Source organism: Orbicella faveolata, unplaced genomic scaffold (assembly GCF_042242905.1).
Source record: "Orbicella faveolata isolate gen_17 unplaced genomic scaffold, um_ofav_v1 contig_25, whole genome shotgun sequence".
NCBI classification, from domain to species: domain Eukaryota; kingdom Metazoa; phylum Cnidaria; class Anthozoa; order Scleractinia; family Merulinidae; genus Orbicella; species Orbicella faveolata.
This window is the reverse complement of record NW_028301553.1, coordinates 19,580,924-19,605,478: the sequence shown is the minus strand read 5'-3', so window position 1 is coordinate 19,605,478 and position 24,555 is coordinate 19,580,924. Positions and strand designations below refer to the sequence as shown.

General features: G+C 38.6%; 1 protein-coding gene across 1 annotated transcript in view; it reads left to right on the top strand.

The window, feature by feature from the left end:
• LOC110066529 (eukaryotic translation initiation factor 4E type 2-like) overlaps nucleotides 1–24,555 on the top strand; it is a 95,098-nt gene that overhangs the window by 14,482 nt on the left and 56,061 nt on the right. Inside the window, exons 3-7 of the mRNA XM_089294087.1 lie at nucleotides 2,426–2,500; nucleotides 3,626–3,772; nucleotides 6,706–6,810; nucleotides 8,858–8,935; nucleotides 15,414–15,488. Of these exons, the coding sequence (XP_089150213.1) occupies nucleotides 2,426–2,500; nucleotides 3,626–3,772; nucleotides 6,706–6,810; nucleotides 8,858–8,935; nucleotides 15,414–15,488 (480 nt within the window). The remainder of the gene's footprint in view (nucleotides 1–2,425; nucleotides 2,501–3,625; nucleotides 3,773–6,705; nucleotides 6,811–8,857; nucleotides 8,936–15,413; nucleotides 15,489–24,555) is intronic.

Here is a 24,555-nt window from a genome sequence, read left to right as displayed (position 1 = left end):
CAGTATGTGATATGATTGGATTAAACTGGGCTATTGCTATTAAAGGAGGAACAATATTTAAGGTGGCATGATCAGATTTTTGAGCAATGATACCGTTCAACTTTGAGTGACTAGAGCACCACCATTATCATTCCAACAGAAAATCGAATGTTACTGGTGTGCTAGAGAAAGATGAAAGTCTCAAATGGGGTACATTTCACCAGGATCTGAGGTACCATAGCAAAGAAATGATGCCATGCCCCATTTTACATAAGACAGAATAACTTGACATCAGGGATAATTTTGGGAGTACGACGTCGGGATCTTGGACTTGACATAGTTGTCTTAACGATGATGAAATTTAAAAAGAATCTATGACAGGATTTTCGAGAAAATTACGAGTGAGGTTTCAAGGTGTCAAAATACAACAAAAGTAAAGCTGTTTTAAATGTTATTGTAAACTATGTCTGCAAGAGTTGACTTCATGTAAATGGTATTCTGGTCTTAAATGAATCTTATAACATCTAATTACCTTGCGTGAAAATCTCAGAGAAATCGCTCCATTTGACTTTCAGAAACATTCGCATGAATATCAACTGGTGTGGGGTGTTTTTTTTTGCTTTCTATCAAAAATTGCCCCTAAAATTGTTAAACCAGGCGGGAATTAGAAAACACCCAATGAATTTTTTTTTAGAATTGGCCCACAACAAGACTAATTCATATTGCTATTATTGTACATTTATTGTTCATTTCTTAAATTCATATTACTATTATTGTACATTTCCTCAATGAGATTAATTCATATTGCTATTATTGTACATTTCTGTACATTGCTTTCCAGCGCTTTTCTGAAGCATGCTAAAATATCCCGAGCTAGCACTACAATAACAATAAAATATACGTCTTGTTTCTGTTTCTGTTTATGTTAAACACAAACAAGACATCCAGCATAGTGATTTTCCGCTTGCGCTCACTGCTTCTCCTCAGCATGGCTGCATGAACATTAGATGAGTGAAAGTGGGACATATATTTTTTAGCATGCTTTTTGAAAATTGCCAGAAAGCAATCGCACGTTTTATGAATTCATGATATACAGAAATGTACAATAACATGGTGATTCGAGACTAAAGAACATTATAATGAAGACAACAAACAACATGAGTGAAAATCAGTGCAATATTTTCCTGGGTCGAGGCTGAAAAATAGCAGCCTTGAAATGTTTCAATTAATTTGAAACTCCGGCATTACGTTGAACATGAATTAATCTCATTGAGGGTGGAGTTTAAAAGAAATTTAATGACCACTTTTTTAATATTCGCCTCAGTGTAAAAACATAGCCAATTTTTGACAAAAAAGCAAAATAGCTACCTCATTCAAGTTCATATTTTTCGAAATCAAATGAAGCGATTTTGTTCCACTTTTCAGGAAATGTGGTTCATGTGTATAAAAATAACGTGCTCCAAATACGCTTCCTGTAAGCTGGGCGAACATATACTAGAGCAACTCGATTAGATTTGTTTCATGTTAACAGTCGAAAACTTCAGCCAAAGATTTCTCGAAATTGCTCTCATAGAATTTGTTTAAACTCACTACACATCAGGCATACCATCTAAACTACAAGTACAGTAGACAGTTTAGAAAGAAAACCTCTAGATTTCAAGAAAATTGAACATGAGGAAAAACAACAATGACGTCATTGCATTGCTGGTAACTCCAATTTCAATAAAATACATGTACACGGCACCCAAAACTTTGGTCTATCCCTAGCAAGAGTGTGGATATCAATCTACTGTATTATGTTTTAGTGCGTATTGATTTATATTTAAAGGTGGAAGGTGTCACTATTGAAAAATCCAGTCAAGCAATCTTAAGAGATTAGGTATTGATGGAGTCAGGCTAAAGGAAGGTCTATATAATATAGTTATAATATAATATCAAAACTGACCACAGCAAATTAGATTTGTCATATTCCCAGTTTTTGCTTATAGAAGTATTTTGTTGGTCTTCATTGAAGACCATCTATACAAAACCTCCGACTATATCATAAAAGGGATAGAAATCTCTTAAGAGATAGACATTTGACTTTTGATGGGAGTGTGGGTGATTTGGTATGGTCATTATTTTTTTTTTTTGACCCTTTCACACACTAGGAAATATCTTTCTTGGGATGTGTGCTAATGCACGGTATTTTTTCTCCATTTAACATGCTTTTTTTCAGCTGAACGTAAATGTATTATTTTTTTTCAGCAGTGGTAGTTTGCATGATGGGCAAAATCGCATTTTGCAAACTCGCAACCCATACCTTAGCTTATCTCATTGTTGTAAACAGCCACCCTTGACTATGATCACAAACACATAAGAAAAAGTCATTATTATTATGATTATTTTGATTAATTCATGGTTATTATATGACAAAACCAAGAGCACCTATTGTTTTATTTCAAAGGAAAGAAGCGATGAAGGGGTCAATGGTGATGGAATTTCAGAGGAAGAAGAGAGACGAAGTAAATTTCAGACTGAGGTATGTTTTGCCAATTTATTTTCATTAGTTTGTAGATTATGATTCATCAATGTTAGATACACTTCTCTGACATCAGTTTAATATCTGATGACCCTTCAAATGCAAAATTCACTTACTTTAATTTACAATTGAGATGAATTGATAAAATAATGGAGGAAAATTATCACTCCTGTAAGTTTTCACTGGCAAGTTAACTTTAATTAGTAGCTGTTGTTGATCATGATTTTGCAAGAATACTTTAGGGGCAGATACAACTGGATATGGTCCATTTTCTTCAGAAATCAATTGATTCGGACTGTTGTACTTTACTTTAGCTGTGCGGCTTAACTTTGCACATACATTTCTATATATTGCCAGATTATACTCCTAATAATTAAGAACTTGTTCAGTGCTAATTCCAAGTTGATTTTTATGTTTTCACAGCAAAAATGTCCACTAAACTATCCTACCTGGAGTTATGCTTACATTCAACCCTTGCTTTCCGGTGTACATGTAGACACATTAACTCAAGTTTCCTGCCTCTTTTTGCCGAGTTATGTGGTCTTTAAGTTTTCTCCAATTTTTTGTTCCCCTGTTTCCATGGGTAACATCTTATTATCTGTCAATGGCATGGCTGCCTCTTACACTGTACATGTGTTTTGGGTTTATGAGTTTTGAAGGTCATGTTGTTTTGCCTATGAGTTGAACTTCATTGAGCTTCAAAGTTCCTCGAGGGTTATGCATTACAGTAATCTGTTGTTCTTTTTCACATGCAAAAGTCCCTTTCTCTTGTGCACTTCTAATAGCTCAACAACACACGGTCGTTTTGTCCAAATTGTAAACCTGAATTCAATAAGAAGTAAGTTCTGTTTTGTCCTCCTTTAGCTTGTTTGTTTCAGCAGATATTCTTGTCTTCACATCTCTCTGGCCCTGCAGTTCTTATTATTATGATCTTTCATATATTCACTTGCAGTGGTTCATAATTTTCCAAAGACCTAGAAAGTCAAAACTGCGCCCTTAGTGATGTTTGACACATTACTTGAATATTTATTTGACTTATTAATTACTTGAAAATAGGAAGTTGTGATCCTGATGGATAAAGCCTTGAGGTTTTTCTTTTAAGTGATGGTTTTACATGTTTCATAGCTTGAGAACAAAGTTGTGACAGTTGGTGAAGGAGAGCATCCTCTGCAATGCCCATATGCCTTTTGGTTTTCACAGAGAGCACCAGGAAAACTTCAGTCATCCACCAATTATGCTGACAATATTAAGCTGGTTGGAAAGTTTGCATCTGTAAGTTTGCTCTTTTGTATACAGGGTAACGGTGGACCTTATGGTTGGTGAGCTTGACTCCAGAGCGAGCCCTGGCATTATGTTGTGTTCTTGCGTAAGACACTTTACTCTCACAGTGCCTCTATCCACCCAGGTGTATAAATGGGTACCGGTGAATTTAATGCTGGGGGGTAACCCTGCAATGGACTAGCATCCCATCCAGGGGGGAGTAGAAATACTCCTAGTCACTTCATGCTACTGAAACCAGGATAAGCTCCAGCCTGATGAGTTACTTGGCTCATATGCAGACTTTACCTTACCTTTTACAGGATAATGCTTTTTACTGGTAGTAGCATGTTAAAAACATGAAAACAAGTTTCTTTCATATGTGGTACCAACACCTGTGAGTTCTTTTAGCAAAACAAAGTTAATTGAAGGATTTCATGCAAAAAGGGCGTATATCGCTTTTAAAGCCAATTTTCATTTTTTGCAGGATCAAGCTCATTCTTGGCAGACTGACTTGTTTTGACATGAAAAGCATCATTTCATAATTGTTTTCCTTGATTTGTGCTTTGTTTTGGAGAAATAACATGTGCAAAGAACTCAGTTTTCAAAGCAGCATCTTTTGGAGCAAATCCTTTGAAGGTGGATTTGAATGCAATGCAAACTTAATGGTTACTTTTAGCAGCTTTGACAGCATGGTTGTTTTTAAATAGATGTTTTGATTTTTGAAAGAAGTAGAGAAATAGACTGGATGAAAAAATCAGCTGACCTTGTATTGAAGCGGTGTCATGACAAAACAAACTCAAATCCGGCCTGTTCAGTGCCTTATTTGCTTGTGCTAATGAAGCAACAGTAAGAGATTAGCGTAATTATATGAATAGTAAAACTTGTATCGGTTCAAACAACTAGTGGCAAATGCCATGCTTTGGTGACTTCATCGTTTAGCAAAATGATAATCTAGCCTATTGAGGTAGTGGTCTACCAATACCGTGCATGCCATGTCATTTCAATCAAGATTCTAATCAATTTGATTAAAAAACAATGGTTAGTATTATTAATCATGAGTTGTCCCCAATGTACAAGGTTTCAACCTATGAGTAGATTCCTGGAGAATTAATTGAATGTATTAAAAATCACAAGTTGTGTTAGTTTTGGTTATAAAATCACTCCAAAAGGCAAGTGATATTAATACATGTAGCAAACTTAGCAGATGGCATTCCTCTTTCAAGGTTACAGTATACCTTCAGGTCGGCAGTTTTCTTCAAATCTGGATTTTTGGGTCAAAGTAGTGGTCAAAGAATAATCTCTAATTCCTGAAAAAAAATTTTGAAAAAGACTAAATATTGGTGGAGAAATGGCGGCTTTACGTTTTCGCCGGAAGTAAAAGTTTACATCTTGATTGACAGCCCTATGGCACGTATGCAATCAACCGAGACGATTTTCGCAGGAATTACCCGTACGGATGTCACGAATTGACTACTCTTCAGTTGATCAGCTTTGTTGTTCTGACTACCAAGCAGTTTTGGTAATAGGTGTAATTCTATTAAGTTACAAGTAAAGGTAGACCACGTTAAAAACATGGACCCGTTTGAAAAAGCGAAAGCAGCGAACAACAAGTGAAAATACATCAATGAGTGAAGATGTGAAAGTTCACCACATGGATGAAGCTATAGCTATCGTATAAGGCGGGCAAAAAAATTGAGAGAAGAGAAAAGAAAGGTTATGTAAAAATTTGGGAACTTGACAGCAATAACAGGGATGTTGACAGAGACTCCGATGAATCCGATATTGACGAATCGTTGGACTCATTGAGACCCATTGAAATATTATCCATGCACAGTTGACCATGCACAGTTGCTCCGTTGCGCTTTCTTTTATTTGTTTTCTTGGTCCAGCCTCTCTAGTGTTTGTATCCTTTTTCATCTTCCCCATCTTGCCAGAGTGACCAGCTTCAAGAAAAACTGAGCTACAGAAAAATTATTTCTCCACCTTTGGCACCTTGAGTGCATTGCAAAACACGTGGGTTTCACTAGGATGTTAACAGTAGTAAACTTTCCCTGCACTGATTGGCTCAGTTATCTGAGAACCCAGTTGAATGCGTTTGTGGGCGGAGTTTGTTTGCAAAACAGAAGATTTTTCTTACGCTGTTTTCTCGAATATTTTTTTTTTGCTTGAAGCAGACACTTTAAAGAGTTATAACTCAAAGGGAATTTGTTCAATTAATGCCCTCAAATTTGGACAGTAGCTAGTTTAACATATAAACTACAAAAACGTGTCTGCGAATTGTTAATTTCGAAATATTTTTTCTTCGAGAGCGATTTTTGTACGATCACTCTACATTTTTTTAATCCTATTTCGAAAATGTTCTGTAATTTTTTACTGCAATTAAATATGGCAAAATGCAGACACGTTTTTTAAGCGCTTTGGGCCCTGAAACCGAGGAAAAAATGAAATTGGCGAAAAACAAAAATCACTTTGACTTGTAGCTCACAAGGTGATTCGGGCGCTTGCATTTAGTGGTTGTGAAAAACTCGACAATTCATTTTATTTCAAAATTCTTGGAATAGTTTGATAGCCAGCTCTATAAGCTTTAATTTGATATAGGGGTTTAGGTATCTACCGCTTAAACTCTACGCGCTACATCGCTTGCACGCAAGACACCCCTGAAGGTATACCGTAACCTTAAACATTCATTTTGTTTTATCTCCAATCAACTACATGTAGAATTACACTTCTGCAGTCTGTCATTTGCATTTTTTGAAAATCATTTGAAAATATTTTTTGGTTGCTTTGGTTGCGAGTGTCGGTGATAATTTTTAATACTGTCGGTGTATTTAATTGACAAATTATGTGAGGAGAGATTAACAGAAACAAGAGCAATTGCTGTTTGCTTAGTCTTGCTAATAACATGTACCACACACTGTATAATCATGTAATTTTCATTTTGCCAGGTTGAACAGTTTTGGGGATTTTACAGTTACTTTGTGAGGCCAGGCGATTTATCAGGGCATAGTGACATTCATCTATTTAAGGATGGGATTAAACCCATGTGGGAGGTAAGAGTGGTCCCAAACTCTTCATGATATTATATTGGACCAGGTAAAGTGCTTTGAACGAACAGCCTAGAATTATACATGTAATTAACAGTTATTCCATGTTATTCATTGAACAGCCATCAGTTTCGTGTGGTAGTTGAGATAGTGCTGTGCCACTGGTGATTCAGAAAACTAGTTCCAAATAGAAACAATGTTAATGATGGGTGACAGGTGACATATATAGCTTTTTGGAAGAGCACAATAGCGAGTTTATCATTTCTTTTCATGTTATTGTCCAAAAATTAATTTCATCTTAATTAGATATTGTTAATGTTTTATAATTTTTTTACCCAAATTTATCTTCAACACCAAACAATTTTTTTAACCAATTTCATTGTATGCTCAACATAGAACCCATACCCTACACGTCTACATGTACCTCCTGTAATCAATTACATGTATATGAAGCTGCTGGGCCCTAAAGAGGTTCCCTTTTTGAGGCCACACATGTAAGAAAAGGTAGAGAATATGTGACTTCCGGCATAGAAAAGGGTTCTGACATAACAAATCATCACGGCAAAAACTGGTGTACATGTATTTAAACTAAATGACCACATACAGTATGTGCGATGCCTAAATGCCTGGACGCATGCTGAACTTTTTGTGCAACATTGCACGTAGCAAGTTGCAGGCTGTCCACCTTTGCAATGATGTGAGCAATGGTGCAGAGAACATGCATGTCAAGCACTATTAAAATATTAAAGAATACTGTGCAATAAAACAAAAACTTCAGAACTCTTTTTGCACCATTGTGGTTATTCACTATCCAGCAACCACATGTTTTCTTAGTCGGGGCTGAGGGTTTTTGTTAATAATAAGAGAGAGTATCAACATGTAACACTACATTACTACGATGCACCAACAAGGATATGCTGGATGCAGAATGAGAGCAAGCAGATAATCTATAGATTTAGCCAAACCTAAAAGCAGAGCTCCTGATTACAATAATTAACCATAAAGGAAAAGAGATTTTTTTTTTTTGAATCAGAAACTCAAAAAATGATCATTTGTGAGCATGTAATTTTTCAGTGTGTGGTTTTGCTATTTTTTCCGTTTAAATTTAACAAATTATACCCAATAAGTGTAGCCAAGATTGTAGAAATTACGTATGCAATATATCAGGGACTTCCCAAGAGACAATTCTGCAAGAAACATGTCAGAAGAAAAGTCAACAATGAGCCAGGGGTTAATTTGCACCAAAATTTTGTCTTTGCACTTACTCCCTCCATCTCCCCCAGAGAAATAACCTGACTTGAGCCTGCGATCCAATCGAAAACCAGTACCTGGTCAGCGGTCAACTTCAAAAAACGTGACCTCAATAAGCACTAAACCTGACCCCGTGATATGGTCACATGATACTGGTCAGCAGATACCTTGATTTGACAGCTGTCAATTAAGCCTAATATGGATGTCTAATATCAAAGATATACCTATGGTAATGGTGCTACTCTTATTTTTCAAGGTATTGGGCTTGGCGTATGGATGTACGGACATACAGACATACGGACGTATGGATGTATGGACAGTCATATGATGACCAAAATTTTTGAGATCAATGGGTTTCTAAATTTTCTAAGGTATGGGGCTCCACTCGCGTGCAGGAGCTCCTCTATAAGTGAATTCCCCCATGTTACTGGTCATGTCAAAGAGTTTGTACCTGGCTTGGAATGTGTCCATAATACTCCATAATATGTCTGGAGAAGCAGTGTTTAGCTGCAGAGCTGGAGTAGTGTGAAGGAAGATTTAAGTTTTATGTGTACTGATTATTTACTATCGTAAAACACCCAACTGGTCCGTTTCCTGCCAGTTAGAATTCTTGACTTGTTAGTTTTATTTACAGTGTTACTATTATTTCTTTCTAATGTTGGTTTATAAACCCTGAAAAGCCACTCACTTAAAGAAGAGAACTATTTAGCCTAAGAAGTTGTTAGTCTTTTTTTCTTTTCACTATTTTCTTGAGAAGCCTGCACCTACCCAAGTCTGAGTGCAGGCTGTTTGATTTTTGCAGGATGAGGCAAACAAGCATGGAGGGAAGTGGATAGTTAGACTGAGAAAAGGACTTGCTTCAAGATGCTGGGAGAATCTGGTATGAGAAATTGGTCGAATCTTAACATTTACATTTTATAATGAGAAGAAGAACTTTAATAATGCAAAGTTCAATAAATTGACACAAAACAAATATTTCACCCTCCTCATAAGGTTCTGTGTTGATGATCTTTTTTTGTCAAAAAGAGTTTGCATTTGAAACTAACAATAGTGTTGCTAGAGGGAGTTGTATGTAGTTGTGGGAAGATAATGGGAAGATAGCATTCCACAACATCAAGGTCCCACAAGTTATTGATGCAACCTTTAACCAGGCTTTCTCACCTGTTTTAACAGGAAGGAATCACTAAATGTTGAGGAAAATGGACAAAGCACACATGAATAATCTTGTAATTATAAACCTGCTCTAACAAATAAAGGATTGATTGATTGATTGATTGATTGATTGATTGATTGATTGATTGATTGATTGATGAATGTGTGTCAACATTGTCTGCTATTTTTAAGCAGGCAGTCAATGACGGAGACAGTGTTTTTTGCAGAAAATGCAGTTTCTAGAAACAAGAAGATGCAGGAAAGGGTTGACTCAAGGGTATCATTCCAGGGCTCAAAATAATTTTCGGACCATGGTCAGTCATGTTGACTGGCCAAAGTAATTGATTTTTAGCTCGGTCACGTCTCGTTTCTGACCAGTCAAGATATTTAAAAAAACATTAAGTAATATTGGCCTAATTTAATTCACAAATATAATTTGTTTGTTCCAGTCCTTGCTAGACCATTTAAATAATAATAATAATGATAATGATAATGATAATAATAATGATAATACTTAATTTATACAGCGCTATTTCTATCACTATCCAACAACACTTTGCAATGAGTTTAGAAATATCTCACCAATAGGTTTTATCTCAATATCTCACCAAGGTTTTTAAAAATTGGCTTAATACAAAGAAAGGCTTAAAACTTAACCAAAGATAGCCTTGGCAGGGCTCAGCAGCTCAATGAAGTGGCACAGTACCAGTGGAACTCTTACCACCTGCCAAAGAAAAAGTATTGAACGGATGCATATTTGATGAAACTTCGAATTTTTCGACGAGGATATTGAATTCCATGAGCTGTTGTTTTGATGTTCTACAAAGAATTTACGATGTCCATTGAAATGTAAACGAAACCAAACATGTATCAGCAGGTCCTAATTTTGGGCTGCAGAAATAACTTGGTTTAAACTAATATAGCCGAAGAAGGTGTTTATGTTTCCTCAATTCTCACCCATGTAAACACACAACAAATCATTGCGTTACTATGAATATGGCTACAGTTACACAACAAGACTTGTTGTGTAACTGACTGTTGGGAAGTTTCTTAATGATGTGAGTAATATAACAGTTCTGAAGTGTAAGCCATAGGATTCTAAACTCTGTTGTAGTCATATTTTAGAGAGAGCTTTCGTTCACGAGCAACAAGAGGGCCTTAATTAGAGGCGAGCATAATTGTGCTATACTAGAAATAGCTGCACGTTTAAAGCCTTTAGCGAAACATGAGAAATTCTGGAAGCACCTCCAGCTTCTCGGTTACCCAGTTGGGTGTTTACTTTCTTTATTCAGGGAGGTTAAATACAGTAACAGAACTGAATGGCTTTCGCTAAAACGTGACTCGGGCAACGGTAGAATGGTAGTCTTTAAATCTACATTTAACTGTAGTAGTGCCAACTGATGTGAAGGACATTTTGTTATAGTGTACTCAAAAAGTGCGAATACTTAGGTCACAGGACTTTGAACGCTTAGTGGATGTTTTGCCACCATGTGGAGATGTTGTTTACTAGTTTTTATGGTTGTAATTCGTCCTAGAGATTGCTGTTCATTTCAAGTTTGAATAAATGGTTTAACTCAGAACCACTAACATCAAGCTGGTTATCCAGGGACATTTACCAGACTTAGACTGTATTGTCAGTTATAAATCTACTACTACTTAAGCACATCTAATATGTAAATAGTATGTTTGGGGGGGGCCATACAATTAGCGCTAATAACATACATATGCATTAAGGCGTTTCTTGTAACGTCTGTTTACAGCATGTTTCAGCAGTTATTCACTTCCATGGGAAGTTGAACTTACGCACACTTAGGTGCTCTATATACTGTTCAATGTTAGTTGTAATCATTCCCTGAAGAAGTCTCAGACCGGCAGAGACCAAACACGTCGGAAATAAACGAAAAAGCTTACAACTACACAAAGTCTTCCTGCTCACTATTCTTCGTTAAATCAAAGGCTCCTTCGAGCTACCTCATGGTAGGTGGTAATTATTCTATGAAGTGCTGTACTTTGCCTCTTTTGGAACTTAACTGTAAGAAGTGTTCCATTTGTAAGGTGTTTTAGTTGAAAAGTGCATAAAACAGCCATTAGTTGAGCATGTTTATAGAAATAAGGTCTTCATCTCATATATGTAACATTTTAACAGGAAACAATCCTTCAGTGTCTTTTTTTCTGTCTGGATTATGAACATAAGCAGTGCAAATATTGTTTTGACAATTTGTGACAGTTTCAATAGTTTGCACATCAGCACTGGATGTGTTAGGGTTTTAAACAAACTCACCCCACTCTTCATGGGTGCTTGATTGTGAAGTTATGACATCTACCCATGAATTTTGCACTTTTATGCCTTCAGTTTTAAATAATTCACTAGTGTCTACAAGATATTTGGCTGCATCTAATACTTTCTTAGGTCTGACATTCTGAAACTTATAGTGATGCTTTTAACCAAGTCGCCTTTTAAGTTTTATTGGAATGGTCTGTGATTCACTTATTGGCCTTGGGAGACAATGAACAGTTGAATTTACATCACTTGGCACATTAACAATGTTGACCACCTCTAGGTAGTTCACGGATTTGCATAAAAGGTGTACGAGGTGATAGTAGGCGCTCTTCTAGTGATGTGAAACTCAATACATTAGGCTTATAAGGAAAACCCATCTTATTGGCTTTAGAACAGCTGGATAACCTGCCTTGTTTTAGACCTTTTTTTTATTGCAAGTTAGACAATTACTTCTTTAGACTTTTTTTAGATTTTTTTTTATTGCAAGTGATGCAGATCCATTCAGTGTTATTGACACTTTTAAAACCAGTAAGACAGGACTCAACAATGTCTAGTGAACATGCCCTATATTTGTTTGGATCACACTTCACTACAGAGCACTTGGACCACATTACTGGTCACAACAAGTGCATACATTCTGGGCCACATGCAATGTTTTTGTAAAACAAATTTGTCATAGAAATTGCATCGTATTTGTTTTCTTGTGGCTGCAACTCATGACTGCTGCAGTTAGTTGCAATACACTTGCCAGAGCCTTAGCCCTCTGTCTTTTTCTTACCGACTGTTTGGTTATTTGCCTTATGTGCTGCGGGTTCTCTGCTCTTCGTTTTCTGAAGGAGCGCTGCTCAATTTCTCTGACATGTTCTGGGTTCAATTTTCTTCTTTTAGCAGCCTGGTGTTTCCTGTTCCTAGATGCTTTGCTATTAATGTTGCAGCCTTGTACTCGTGTTTGATTCTCATTTATTCTAAACTTATCATCAGCTCTTCTGTCTTTCATGTATTCTCTCATGTATTTTCTTCTGTAAGCTTTACGTTTTTTCACCGCCATCAACTGGGTTGTTTTCTTCTGCATTTTTTGTTTGTTTGCTGATGTCTCTTATCTCCATTGTTCTGTTTTCTACTATAGGAACATAATGAAATTCATCTAGGTGTCCAATGTAAATGTTTAGGGCATTTGTAACATTCACTGGTTCAACAACAGTAACTGGAAAAAAAAAAGTTGGATTTGATTCAGCAATATGAATTGATAAATAAAGACAATTGGAAACAGCTTTAATTATGATAGCATCAGCCCATGTTCCTTGACATGACATTCTTTCCAAATAACCTTGTCAAGAATGCTCAGTTTTACTCTCTATAAATTGTTCAGGGTGATTCACTAAATACTGAATGCCAACACTGCGCACATAGAAATGACTATTAGGATTTCCATAGAGTTGATGTGATACAGCCCTAAAAAAGCAATCACCACCTCCTCCAACATCAAGTGCAGTTCTGCCTAACTGAGACAATCTGAATTCTGCTAAACAGACAGAATTTGTAGGTGATATAAAAGGTACTGATTTGCAATACTCCGTGATATGATTCTGCTCGAAAAATGATACGTTTTCATTTGGAGCTGCCTTAATTTTCTGAAAATATTACCTTCAGCTATCATACAAAACAAAGGCAAGTTTTTATGTTTTGGAGTCCTTGTTCGAAAAATGCACAAGCTTAAACTTTGTCTAATGAAATACTTCTTTGAGAAAATAATGAATTTTGAACTTCTATATCGCTCTAAGAAATGACAACAATCGTATCCACACAACATAGCCTTCAGCTTGGAGGATTTCATGGCATTAATATCTTTATGTATAATTTCACCAACATTCACTGACAATTACTTGACAACTGGACTGGTATTTTACTTTGATTGTCAAACTGCTCGGGTATTGTAGGATTACCTTCGATAATCATTTGCTCCTGACCTCGGTGTATTTCAGGTGGTATTCAGGTGACAGATCACATGTTTGGCATTTGTTTGTTGTTTGATATTTTGTATTTCTTATGGTATTTGTTATTTGGTGTATATTGTGTTTAGCATTTGTTTGGCAGTTGTGTTCAATCTCTCTAGTTTATCGCAGTTATGGCATTTAAGTCCCAGTGAGAGTGGAACTTGACGAAAGCTTCATCAATGTCCTTTGTCATGTGACATTTTCCGAACAGCTTCCCAGTGAATTGCAAAATATTAAAAGTGCATTTAATTTTAAATCATACGTCCAGCGAGTATTTTTAGAAAATTCAAAATGCAATACAGTAGAAGGAGGGCAGCTTACCTTTTCCCCCAGACCATAAAGCATTCATTCCAAATAGTTTGTTTTGTGCATTCTATTCCTCGTCGTCCAAATGTGTACAAATGTATCTTGGAGACATCGTAACTTTTAAGACTTTGAAACCCATTTCTTTCCACTCAAGCTTTCTTGAGCACATTTCCAGTTCGTTTGTGAGGTCTTCAAAAGTGTATTTTGATCAAAGATGGAGCGAAAGGAAGGAAAACTCGCCTTGACAATTTTTGCGTTGGGCTCAACAGAACAGACGCCATTTTGTAAACATGTACCACCCCCTTCCCCCACATATATGAACATAAACCAATGACACGACTTTGTGGGCAAAACCAAACCTAGTATGGGAGACAGGGGGAAACGTGTTTAAATCATGTTTAATGCGGATTTAATGCATAAATTAATTGTCTTACAGGAATGGAGTGACCAATCCAACCATCACTATACCTCATGGTATGAAGTACATACCATGAGAGAAAAATTAGAAAATTAAAAAAAAAAATTAAGCATTTCAATAACCTTCCAAGCAGATGGGCTTAGAGGGTAGATCGTAGATCGTTGAGCGTAGATCAAAGAGAGTAGCTGGTAGAGTGTAGATGGGCTTAGAGGGTAGATGGTAGATCATAGAGCATAGAGAGTAGCATGGTAGAATATAGAGGCTAGATGGTAGATCATAGGGCATAGATTGAAGAGAGTAGCTGGTAGAACATAGAGAGTAGAATGTAGATGGTAGAACATACAGCATAGAGGGTAAACTAAATACAGAATTGTACATTAAAAGGATTATTAGAATACTGTAAACCGTAATAACACTTAAATTACACTTTAATGTATATGAGATAATAGAGAAAGCCAGTAAATGACAATTACAAAAATTACAGCATGGCAGATGATCGAGAAACTTGCACTCACAACCCAATATTTTTTATCACTCTATTGGTTTTTTAAGCCTCTAAGCTAGTGTAGAGAGTAGTTAAAAATTTTTGAACTGATAAACTCCTAAATACATGGAGCGTAGAGTGTAGATGGTGGAACATGGAGTGTAAGAGCTTTAAGAGCATAGCTCATTGACTGTAGATGGAAGAACACACAGCATAGAGCGTAGAACGTAGTCAGGGTAAACTCAATACTGAATTGTAAATTGAAAACAATTATTAAAACACTGCAATCCATAATAACACTCAATATTCCCTAAGCGATATAATATTTCCTACAATAACTATACGCCACTACACCTCTTTGGTGTACGCATATCTGAGAGAAACGAGGCTTTAAACATTCAAAATACTACCACAGAGTTGTAGAGCTCTGCAAAAATTTCAACGCCTAATCAAGTTTTCTAAAACGGGCTGGGTATACTGCATTCATATGGAAGTACGGGGTCATGGATCACTGTGAGTGTAGAATTGGATCCATCGATAGCTTTGACGGCTTTTAATAATTATCATGTAAAGTTTTAGTGAAGAATTATTATTGTTAAAAAAATTATTACAATTATTGTTGTTGTTGCTGTTGTTGTTGTTGTTGTTGTTATTTTTAGTAATACTATGATGTGAAGCATTTCAAAAAGTTATGTGAATTGTTAAAATATGTTTTTACTGTAGATTCTGGCTATGCTTGGAGAGCAGTTTATGGTTGGGAGTGAGGTTTGTGGTGCAGTGATTTCTGTGCGATTTCAGGTAGGTCACTGGCTAATTTTGACTGGCAGAATAACAGTTAAACCCCTAGTAGTATCAATGTAGATGTAGATAGTGAAGGTACATGACCGTTGTATCCTATAACAGACTAGTTAACGGCACATAGCAGCTTGACTTGTCAACTGACTTTCGTATGGTCAAACATGCTATAACAACAATGACAACATTTGTTTGTAAAAGATACCATGGGTTTGTTACAGGCAGGGGATGGTGGTGCTATGGAAGATAGCATGGGTTTGTAACAGGCAGGGGGTGGTGTGGCTATAGAAGATACCATGGGTTTGTGACAGGCAGGGGGTGGGTGGCTATAGGAGATACCATGGGTTTGTGACAAGGGGTGGCTGGGCTACAGATGATACCATGGGTTTGTTATGGGCAGGGGGTGGTGGGGCTACAGGAAATACCATGGGTTTGTAACAGGCAGGTGGTTGCTGGGGCTATAGAAGATACCATGAGTTTATTACAGGGGTTGGTGAGGCTATAGAACATACCATGAGTTTGTAACAGGGGGTGGTGGGATTATGGAAGATACCATGAGTTTGTAACAGGGGGTGGTGGGGCTACAGAACATACCATGAGTTTGTAACAGGTGGTGGTGGGGCTATAGAAGATACCATGAGTTTATACCAGGGGGTGGTGGGGCTATAGAACATACCACGAGTTTGTAACAGGGGGTGGTGGGGCTATGGAACATACCATGAGTTTGTAACAGGGGGTGGTGGGGCTATAGAACATACCATGAGTTTGTAACAGGGGGTGGTGGGGCTATAGAAGATACCATGAGTTTGTAACAGGGGGTGGTGGAGCTATAGAAGATACCATGAGGTTGTAACAGGGAGAAGTGGGGATATAGTACATTTGATTGAGGATAGGGATGGTAGTTATGGAGATAGTGGTCTCAACTTAAGGGTGGGGGGTTATTGGAAGAGGCAGGCATCTCCATCACTTCTGGTGGGTCCTAAGCAAGTATAGTAGTTTTGAACAGCTCTCTTAAATTGTTTAACTCTGGTACACGTGTTAACAGAGAATATATCGCAGAGATGCGGCAATTTATCCGCAGATTGAAAAGAGCCATTATAATAAATACTTTTTTGAACTAGCTTGTTCGGTCCATATTGGAGAATACTGGTCTCATTCTAATACAGAAACAAATATATAGATTTAACCAAGCCTAAAATTGGAACTCCTGACCCATGAAAAGATTAGCAAGAACGGGGGCTAGGGGGGAACTAATCTTTTCATGGGTCACCACAAGAAGATCTGGTTGGAACAGTATAGGGATTCCCAGGGTTTATTCTACTGTCGTTATGTGGATGACACTTTTTGCCTTTTCAACTCGGAATGGGATGCTGACCTTTTCTTTAATTTCATTAGCAATCAATATCCTAATATTCATTTCACTATGGAGAGGGAGAGTAACCAGGTTCTTCCTTTTCTTGATGTGCTATTAAACAACAAATCCCCACAATTCCCTGTCACCACCGTATACTGCAAAAAGACCTTCACGGGCTTGCTTACCAATTTTTTAAGCTTTACACCCCTTTGCTACAAAATGGGGCTGGTTAAAATGCCCATTGACAGGACCTTTAAGATCAACAACACGTGGTTGGGTTTTCACAATGATATTCAGAATTTGTTTACTATTTTGCGTAAAAATCTCTATCCCGATCATGTACTAGACGTGCTACTCCTCCGTTATGTCACAAGAGCAGTAGTAGGGAATGACACACAACCTTCAATAGGTGTCTAGAAACAGGAGTTGCCCAAGTACTATTTCAAGATCCCCTACATCGGGCATTTTTCGGGTGTTGCACAACAAAGGGTGCGCAAGCTAATCAATCAATTCTGCAAACCCATGGACATCAAATTTGTTTATTCTACCTTTAAAATTAAGAACATGTTCAACGTGAAAGATCCTCTCCCTGACAGGCTCCGTATGCACATCGTGTACAAATTTTCTTGTGCAAGCTGTAATGCTTGTTACGTTGGCGAAACAAGCTAACATTTCTCCATGCGCGTGCACGAGCACTTGTCATCGGACAGATCTTCTCACCTTTATAAGCATTTTCAGGCTTCAGAGTCATGCCGTACCTCTTGTAACTTAGACTGCTTCAAGATCTTAGACTCTGCACCTACCAAGTACCAAGTTAAGCTTAAGGAGTCTATGTACATCAAGTGGGAAAAGCCCGACCTTAATCAACAGGTCAAACACATCAATTTGATGCTTTCCCTATAGCTGCATGCGCACACGCATCTTTTTATTTCCGTTAACTTCAAAATTTATCTAACGTATTGTTTTCCAACTCAATGTAACGTATGATTTGTAACAGGCACGTTTTAAATCACTGTAAACTTTCATAACCGTCACACTGACGATGACGGATGTACCGTCGAAACATGTTTGTGAAAATTAAAAAAGTCGTATTATTTTTGAAAACAGGATTTGTTTTTCTTGGATAGGATACTCAAAAATTGATCAATTTTGAGCATTTTTGTTTGGCGTGTGGTTTCACAGAATTTTTTTTCCAGTTAAAAACTAAACAAAAATGGAGACTATCAAACTAATCTTACCAAATTTTTCCAAGATTGTAGAAATTATGTGTACAGTATAATAAAAGCAATTTTGAGATGGCATTACCACATTGTATTGGTCGCTAGAGAAAACTAAATGAAAAATAAACGTGACAGCGCTTTTAAAATAGAAATTCCTGGTATGCACAAAGAATTGCCATGGATACTGGCTCATTTTTAAACTGGGAAAATATTATTTTTGTAGTGGTGAAGCGATTTCACTGCATCACTCCTGCACTTCTGTTAGACATTTGAAACCCTGGGGGGGAACTCCCATATGAAAAGGTCAGGGATGCTCGTCACAAAATTTGAATTTAACTCCTAAAGGAGACTAATATGGGAGTTGATTGAGCTTCATTAGACCCCTAAAAGCTACCACTTAAAATGGAATAGGTTCAATCAGAAGCATATCACCTAGTCAAGGTGATAAGCTTCTGGTTCGATTACTAGCCACTGTTCAAGAAAGGATCCCTTGGGCACTTTTAGACCTGTTTCCAAGTTGTAGTGGTGAGGTGATTTCACTCCATCACTCCTTCACTTCCTGTTAGACATTTGAAACCCTGGGGGGGGAACTCCCATATGAAAAGGCCAGGGATGCTCGTCGCAAAATTTGAATTTAACTCCTAAAGGAGACTAATATGGGAGTTGATTGAGCTTTATTAGACCCTTAAAAGATACCACTTAAAACGGAATAGGTTCAATCAGAAGCATATCACGTAGTCAAGGTGATTGTTCAAGAAAGGATCCCTTGCGCACTTTTAGACCCAACTCGCGTACTCGAGACATCAGCGGAAATCAAGCCTAAAAACATAAATTAAAGGAGAGGGTTTCTTTTAATTATTATTTCTTCGTGTGCACCCTAAAGGTTACTTTGACGGCTAAAAATGGTGACATTTTGTTGCCACCACCCTAAGTAAGACCGAAATCCTTGATTTGTACTTGAGATGACGAGCATCCCCGACCTCTTCATATAGGAGTCCCCACCCCCAGTTTTGACCATCTGCTGTTTAAGGCCATTTTATGGTAGCCTGCAGAATAGGCGTAATTTTTTTTGCGTATTTTAGGTGAACAGAGGCAAAAGCGAGGCGAGCGCAAAGCGTAAGTCATGCACAAGGGGAAGAGCGCGAAAAAAAATAACGCCTGTATGTGTACCGTTGTTTAAGCTGTTCTGCCCCTAGACACACCCTAAACGACCAGCCAATCATAGCGTTACAAAAACAGTGATAATCATGCCGCGTTGTGGGCCAAATCTACAAACTTCCAAGGTCTTGTTAACATCCCTAAATCGGAGAAATTACTTCTTTGGGAATTAAAATGGAAAGAAAAAACTCAAATCAATGTTTAAGTGGCCTCAGAGTGGAATATCAAGGTGTACAGAGTCCTAAAACCTTTCTGGTGAAGAATTTTTCCTTCAACCGCCACAAAAGCATGACGATTGGTGCGCTTTCAAGTGAGTTTTGATGACAAATTGGAGATTTAAAGCAGCTTCCTGGACTTTAAAAAGCAAAAATGGTAATGTGCAGTATTACTTTGAAGTTGAATTCAACTTCTAGAACAATTGGTAAGGCCATGGCCCATAAAATGACTGCAAAAATCGTCGGTAAAAAATCAAGCTTTCGCTTTAGCATGAAAATTTATTTGAACATAAGCTTATGCATGCGGTTCAAGCAGTGATGCATGTCTGCGCAATTTTGAACATTTTTTGCTTTTATAGATAGGTTTCTTTGCCTCATCTATGTCTTGAATGAAAATGTATTGTTACTGAACTTCCTGTCATGTTTCTTTCCTTTGGTTGCCTTTATTTGGCAATTTTAGATTATTGCAGCAGTATTATTGCACACTGGATTTCTGCATAACTAATTTATGGCGACCTCCACCGTTTGTTTGTTTAGTTTATGCACTTTGTTCAAACATGTTTGTTTGAGTCTTATTCAGCTATTACAGAACTCCAGAGAAAAGAACTAAGTGAGCACTAATATAACACAGTTGAAATTTGATTTACCTCAATAAAATTGGCTTGTTTTCTCGTCTTTTTGATTTTCATTTGCTGCACTGTATTATTTTCATTGTGCAGCCAAGAAATTATCTGATTTCTTGTTGTGAAGTAGTGTTGACAGGCCAGACATGACTCATAAGCTCATGGCGTGAAGGGTGACCTCTAGTTATAGTGACCTCTCATTATAGTTTTGCTCTCACGAGTATATCTCTTAAAGATTTTCCTTTTTTATATGAGATAAGTGGAGGTTCTTTGAATATTTCTCTAAGCAATGGTTGGTTTTGAATTAAATGCCATTTGTTACCACCATATCGCGAAGCCAATCTCGATTGGTCTCCAAACATCGTTTTAAAAAGGGAACAAACGTTTAAGTTTATTCACGACAACGAGTTTGACTGAAAATAGAACAAAAATAAACAATTATTTACAACATTAGACAGCTGAATGGACAAACCCCGAAAAACACAAACTTACAGCTTTTTCCCGAAATGAATGATTGACCTCTGGTAGACAATGATCGCGAAAAGGAAATTATAAGAACAGTGACAATGACTAGCTCTAATATAATTCGAAGGATGTTAGTTTGACCGTTGCCACAGAATTTAAACTACTAGTCTTATTAACATATTGACCTCATGCACGTGCGCAAGTACCAGATGTCCGGTGGGGCCCCTTGTAAGCATAATTAGCAAGAGTGTTACATTCCGGCCCCTAAATGCAGCATTCTATAGCATTTACCAAACAATAGTGTAACATTCGCAGCTTGCGTGATAGTAAACTAATCGAAAGAACAAAACCTATTTTATAGTTCCAAACAATACTGCTAAGTAAAGAATAATAAGTTCAGTTCTTAGGTAGCATTCAAAGAAGGGGATTCCCTTCTGATTTCGGTAAGGTTCTTTATCGCGGAAATCCACAGGAACTCCCACGTCGTAGCCCGCTCGCTTTGTGATTTGCACACTGAGTCCCAAACAATTCCGCCATACTATGACTGGGGATGATCCAACACCTAATCAGCGGATTCAAGCAAGACAATTTTGTCGATTGGTCGTTGTAGGATCGATCCTTTGGTCTGCACTGTTACTCTTCGCACATAACCATCTTGGGTGTTCCTATGAATATCCAAGATTCAACCAATCGGCCAGCAGCTTCGTGGGCAGCTCAGATCAGCTACTAAGACGATGTTGTCAACAGCAAAATTCCTCCTGGGTCTATTCCATTTTTGTCTCTCTTGCAGGAAAGGGAGGTATTCCTTGATCCACCTATGCCAAAATATGTCTGCTAGGTATTGAACCTGCCGCCAGCATCTGCGAGAGTAAATTTCATCTTTGGAGAAGAGGCCAGGTGGTGCCAAAGGTCCTGAGCGAAGTAAGAGCAGATGATTTGGTGTGAGGGCCTCCATATCTCTTGGGTCGTATGAGACTTTAGTCACCGGTCTACCATTTACAATAGACTCCACTTCACACAACAACGTTGCCAAGCCTTCATCATCAAGGATCTGCTCCTTTGTCAAAGTGCCCATAACCTTTCTCACCGTCCTAATGCAACGTTCCCAAATTCCACCATGGTGAGAACCTCCTGGGGGGTTGAACGTCCATCTAACATTCTGTTGTAGCAGAAATTTGCCAATCTTGTGTTGGTTCCAGCCCTCGATCGCTTCACGCAATTCCCTTTCCCCACAAACAAAATTTCCACCATTGTCTGATCTCACTTCTTCAGGTTGTCCCCTTCGAGCAATGAACCGTCGCATTGCGTTGATAAAGGAGTCTGTATCAAGACTGGGCGACCTCCAAATGTATGGTTCTTACGGACAAACAGGTGAACAAGACCCCATATCTTTTCACAAGGCTTCTTCCTCTCCGCACAACGAATGGGCCAAAACAGTCAACTCCTACAAACGTGAAAGGCGGTTTCTCAGGTGTCACGCGGTCTGTAGGCAGATCTGCCATTTGCTGCTCCCCTAATGGTGCTTGCCTCCTTTTACAGTCGAAGCAGCCGCGTAGCACGCTCTTCACAGCAGTTCTCGCTTTAAGGATCCAAAACCTTTCACGAATCAAGGATAGCACATGTTCCAGGCCTGAATGACCCGACTTTAGATGATAGTGGCGCACAATCAAATCGACAACGTGATGTTTCTTGGGCAGGATTAGTTGGTGCTTGGCGGCATTTGGTATGGAAGCTTGCGTCAAACTACAGTAAACCATCAATTTTCATTGGTGCAAGCTTGTAAATCGCACTCGTTTTCTTAGCCAGTGATTCCTGCTCTTTGCAGCGCTTTGAGCTATTGTCTCCAATGCCTCCTCCTTTCTGTTCGAGATGGGACATTTCTTCTTCAAAGCTTTGACGTTGAACGAATTTTGGACTTCTTTCTCTGCTCTGTTAATCTCGTCCACATTGATCGACTCACTCTCCCTGCCAACGGTGGATTTCAGTGCTAATGACGATCCCCTTTTACGCCTCTCGCACGATGCTCTCAGTCCGTCCCAATAGCACAGGATCCAGGCCATAATCTTCTTGAGTCGAGACCATGATGAGAATCTCTCGAGCAATTTGTTCATACTATTTGTGCCAGAGTCTGATACAGCGGAAAATGTGCGAGTTTCCCTCTTGATCTCAGGGTCGTCGTCAGGTATTTCTTGGACGGTAGTTGGCTGTGTAGGCCATCTTGACTCCTGTTCCCATAGGAAATCGGAACCACATATCCAACGATTCTTCTTAATGAGCGAGTCTATTGCCAGACCTCTTGAGGCATCATCTGCCGGGTTCGCTTCGGTGTTCACGTACCTCCACTGAGACGGGGAAGATCCATCATGTATGATCGCCACTCTGTTAGCAACGAAGGTGTGAAATCGCTTGTCATTGCTTCCTATGTAGTTCATCACACAAGTACTGTCTGTCCAAAACACGGACTCATGTATTGGAAGGTCAATCTCTCGTCTAATAATTTTGTCCAGCCTTGATGCAAGAACAGCTGCTGACAATTCTAGCCTTGGTATCGTTATGGACTTCAGAGGAGCAGTACATGGCTTTCCCATCACAAATGAACAATGAATTGTGCCCTTGTCATCCATAGTTCTGAGATAAGAGACTGCACTGTAGTCTTGCTGTGAAGCATCTGAGAAGTGGTGTAGTTGCAGCGAGGCAGTTCTCCCGAAGTTCTGTGGCTTAAAGCAGCGATCAACTGAGAAGCGTTCGAACTTGGGCAGATCTTTCAACCATTTTAGCCAACGTTCCTTTTCCTCGGTAGGGATTGGGTCATCCCACTCCAATCTCTTTTGGCATAAATCTTGCAATATCGCTTTGGCTGGGAGTATCACTGGGGCTGCAAACCCAAGCGGATCATACACTGAGGAAACGACAGATAGCAATCCTCTTCTTGTGAGGGGCTTGTCGTTGACTTCGATCTTGAAACAGAATGTGTCACCTTCTACGTCCCAACAGACCCCAAGAGTACGCTCAATGGGCATTTGATTATCAGGAAGGTCTTTGAATGATCTGGCTCTGTCAGACTCGGGTAATGATTCGATAAGTTTGCGAGAGTTTGAGACCCATTTAGTCAGATTAAAGCCTCCCCTTTCTAGCAGTCTTCTGAGGTCAGCGGTCAGATGGATAGCTTCACTCTCGCTAGGTACAGATTTCAGGCAGTCATCTACGTATAAGTTTCTTCTGACTGTATTGATCACCTCGAAATCGAATCCTTGAAAGGTGTCTTCGGCTGTCTCCCTAAGAGCAAAGTTTGCACAACTTGGAGAGGAGACGGCACCGAAAAGATGAACTGTCATCTGATATTCTTCAGGTTGTCTTTGGAGATCGTTATCGGGCCACCACAAGAAACACAGTACATCAGAATTGTCTGGACAAACACGGACCTGGTAAAACATAGATTCCATGTCGGCGATGATAGCAGTTCGCTCTTGTTGAAAACGAGTCAGAACACCAATCAGGGTATTGGTCATATCTGGGCCTTGCAACAGCACATCGTTAAGGGACATGCCCTTGTACTTCGCTGCACAGTCGAACACTACTCTAACTTTCCCGGGTTTCTTCGGATGAAAGACTGGGTGGTGCAGCAAAAACCAGGTAGCCTCGCCTGATCGACAAAGCCGATTATCTGGGACCTTTCTGACATATGCTTTGTCAAGAAGATTGTCTATGAAGGCCGTGTATTTCTGGAAGAGGACTGGATCTTTGACGAGTCTCCTTCATAGCAGTTCCAGACAGTGTGCAGCTAGTATTCTGTTATTTGGCAGGCAGAGTGGAGAGAATCTCCACAGCATTGTGATCTCATAGTGGCCTTCGTTTAGAACAGCAGTGGATTCCATGACGTTTAGGGCTCTCTTGTCCTCAAGTGACATTGCTTTCTCAATGTGGAGAAGAGAATCGTTGAACTCCATGTTGCAGAACCTCTGAAACTGTTGATCAAGGGCAGTGTCAGCTCGAACAAAGTTTGAAGTGCATTTAGCGCTTCCGTTCCTACCAAGT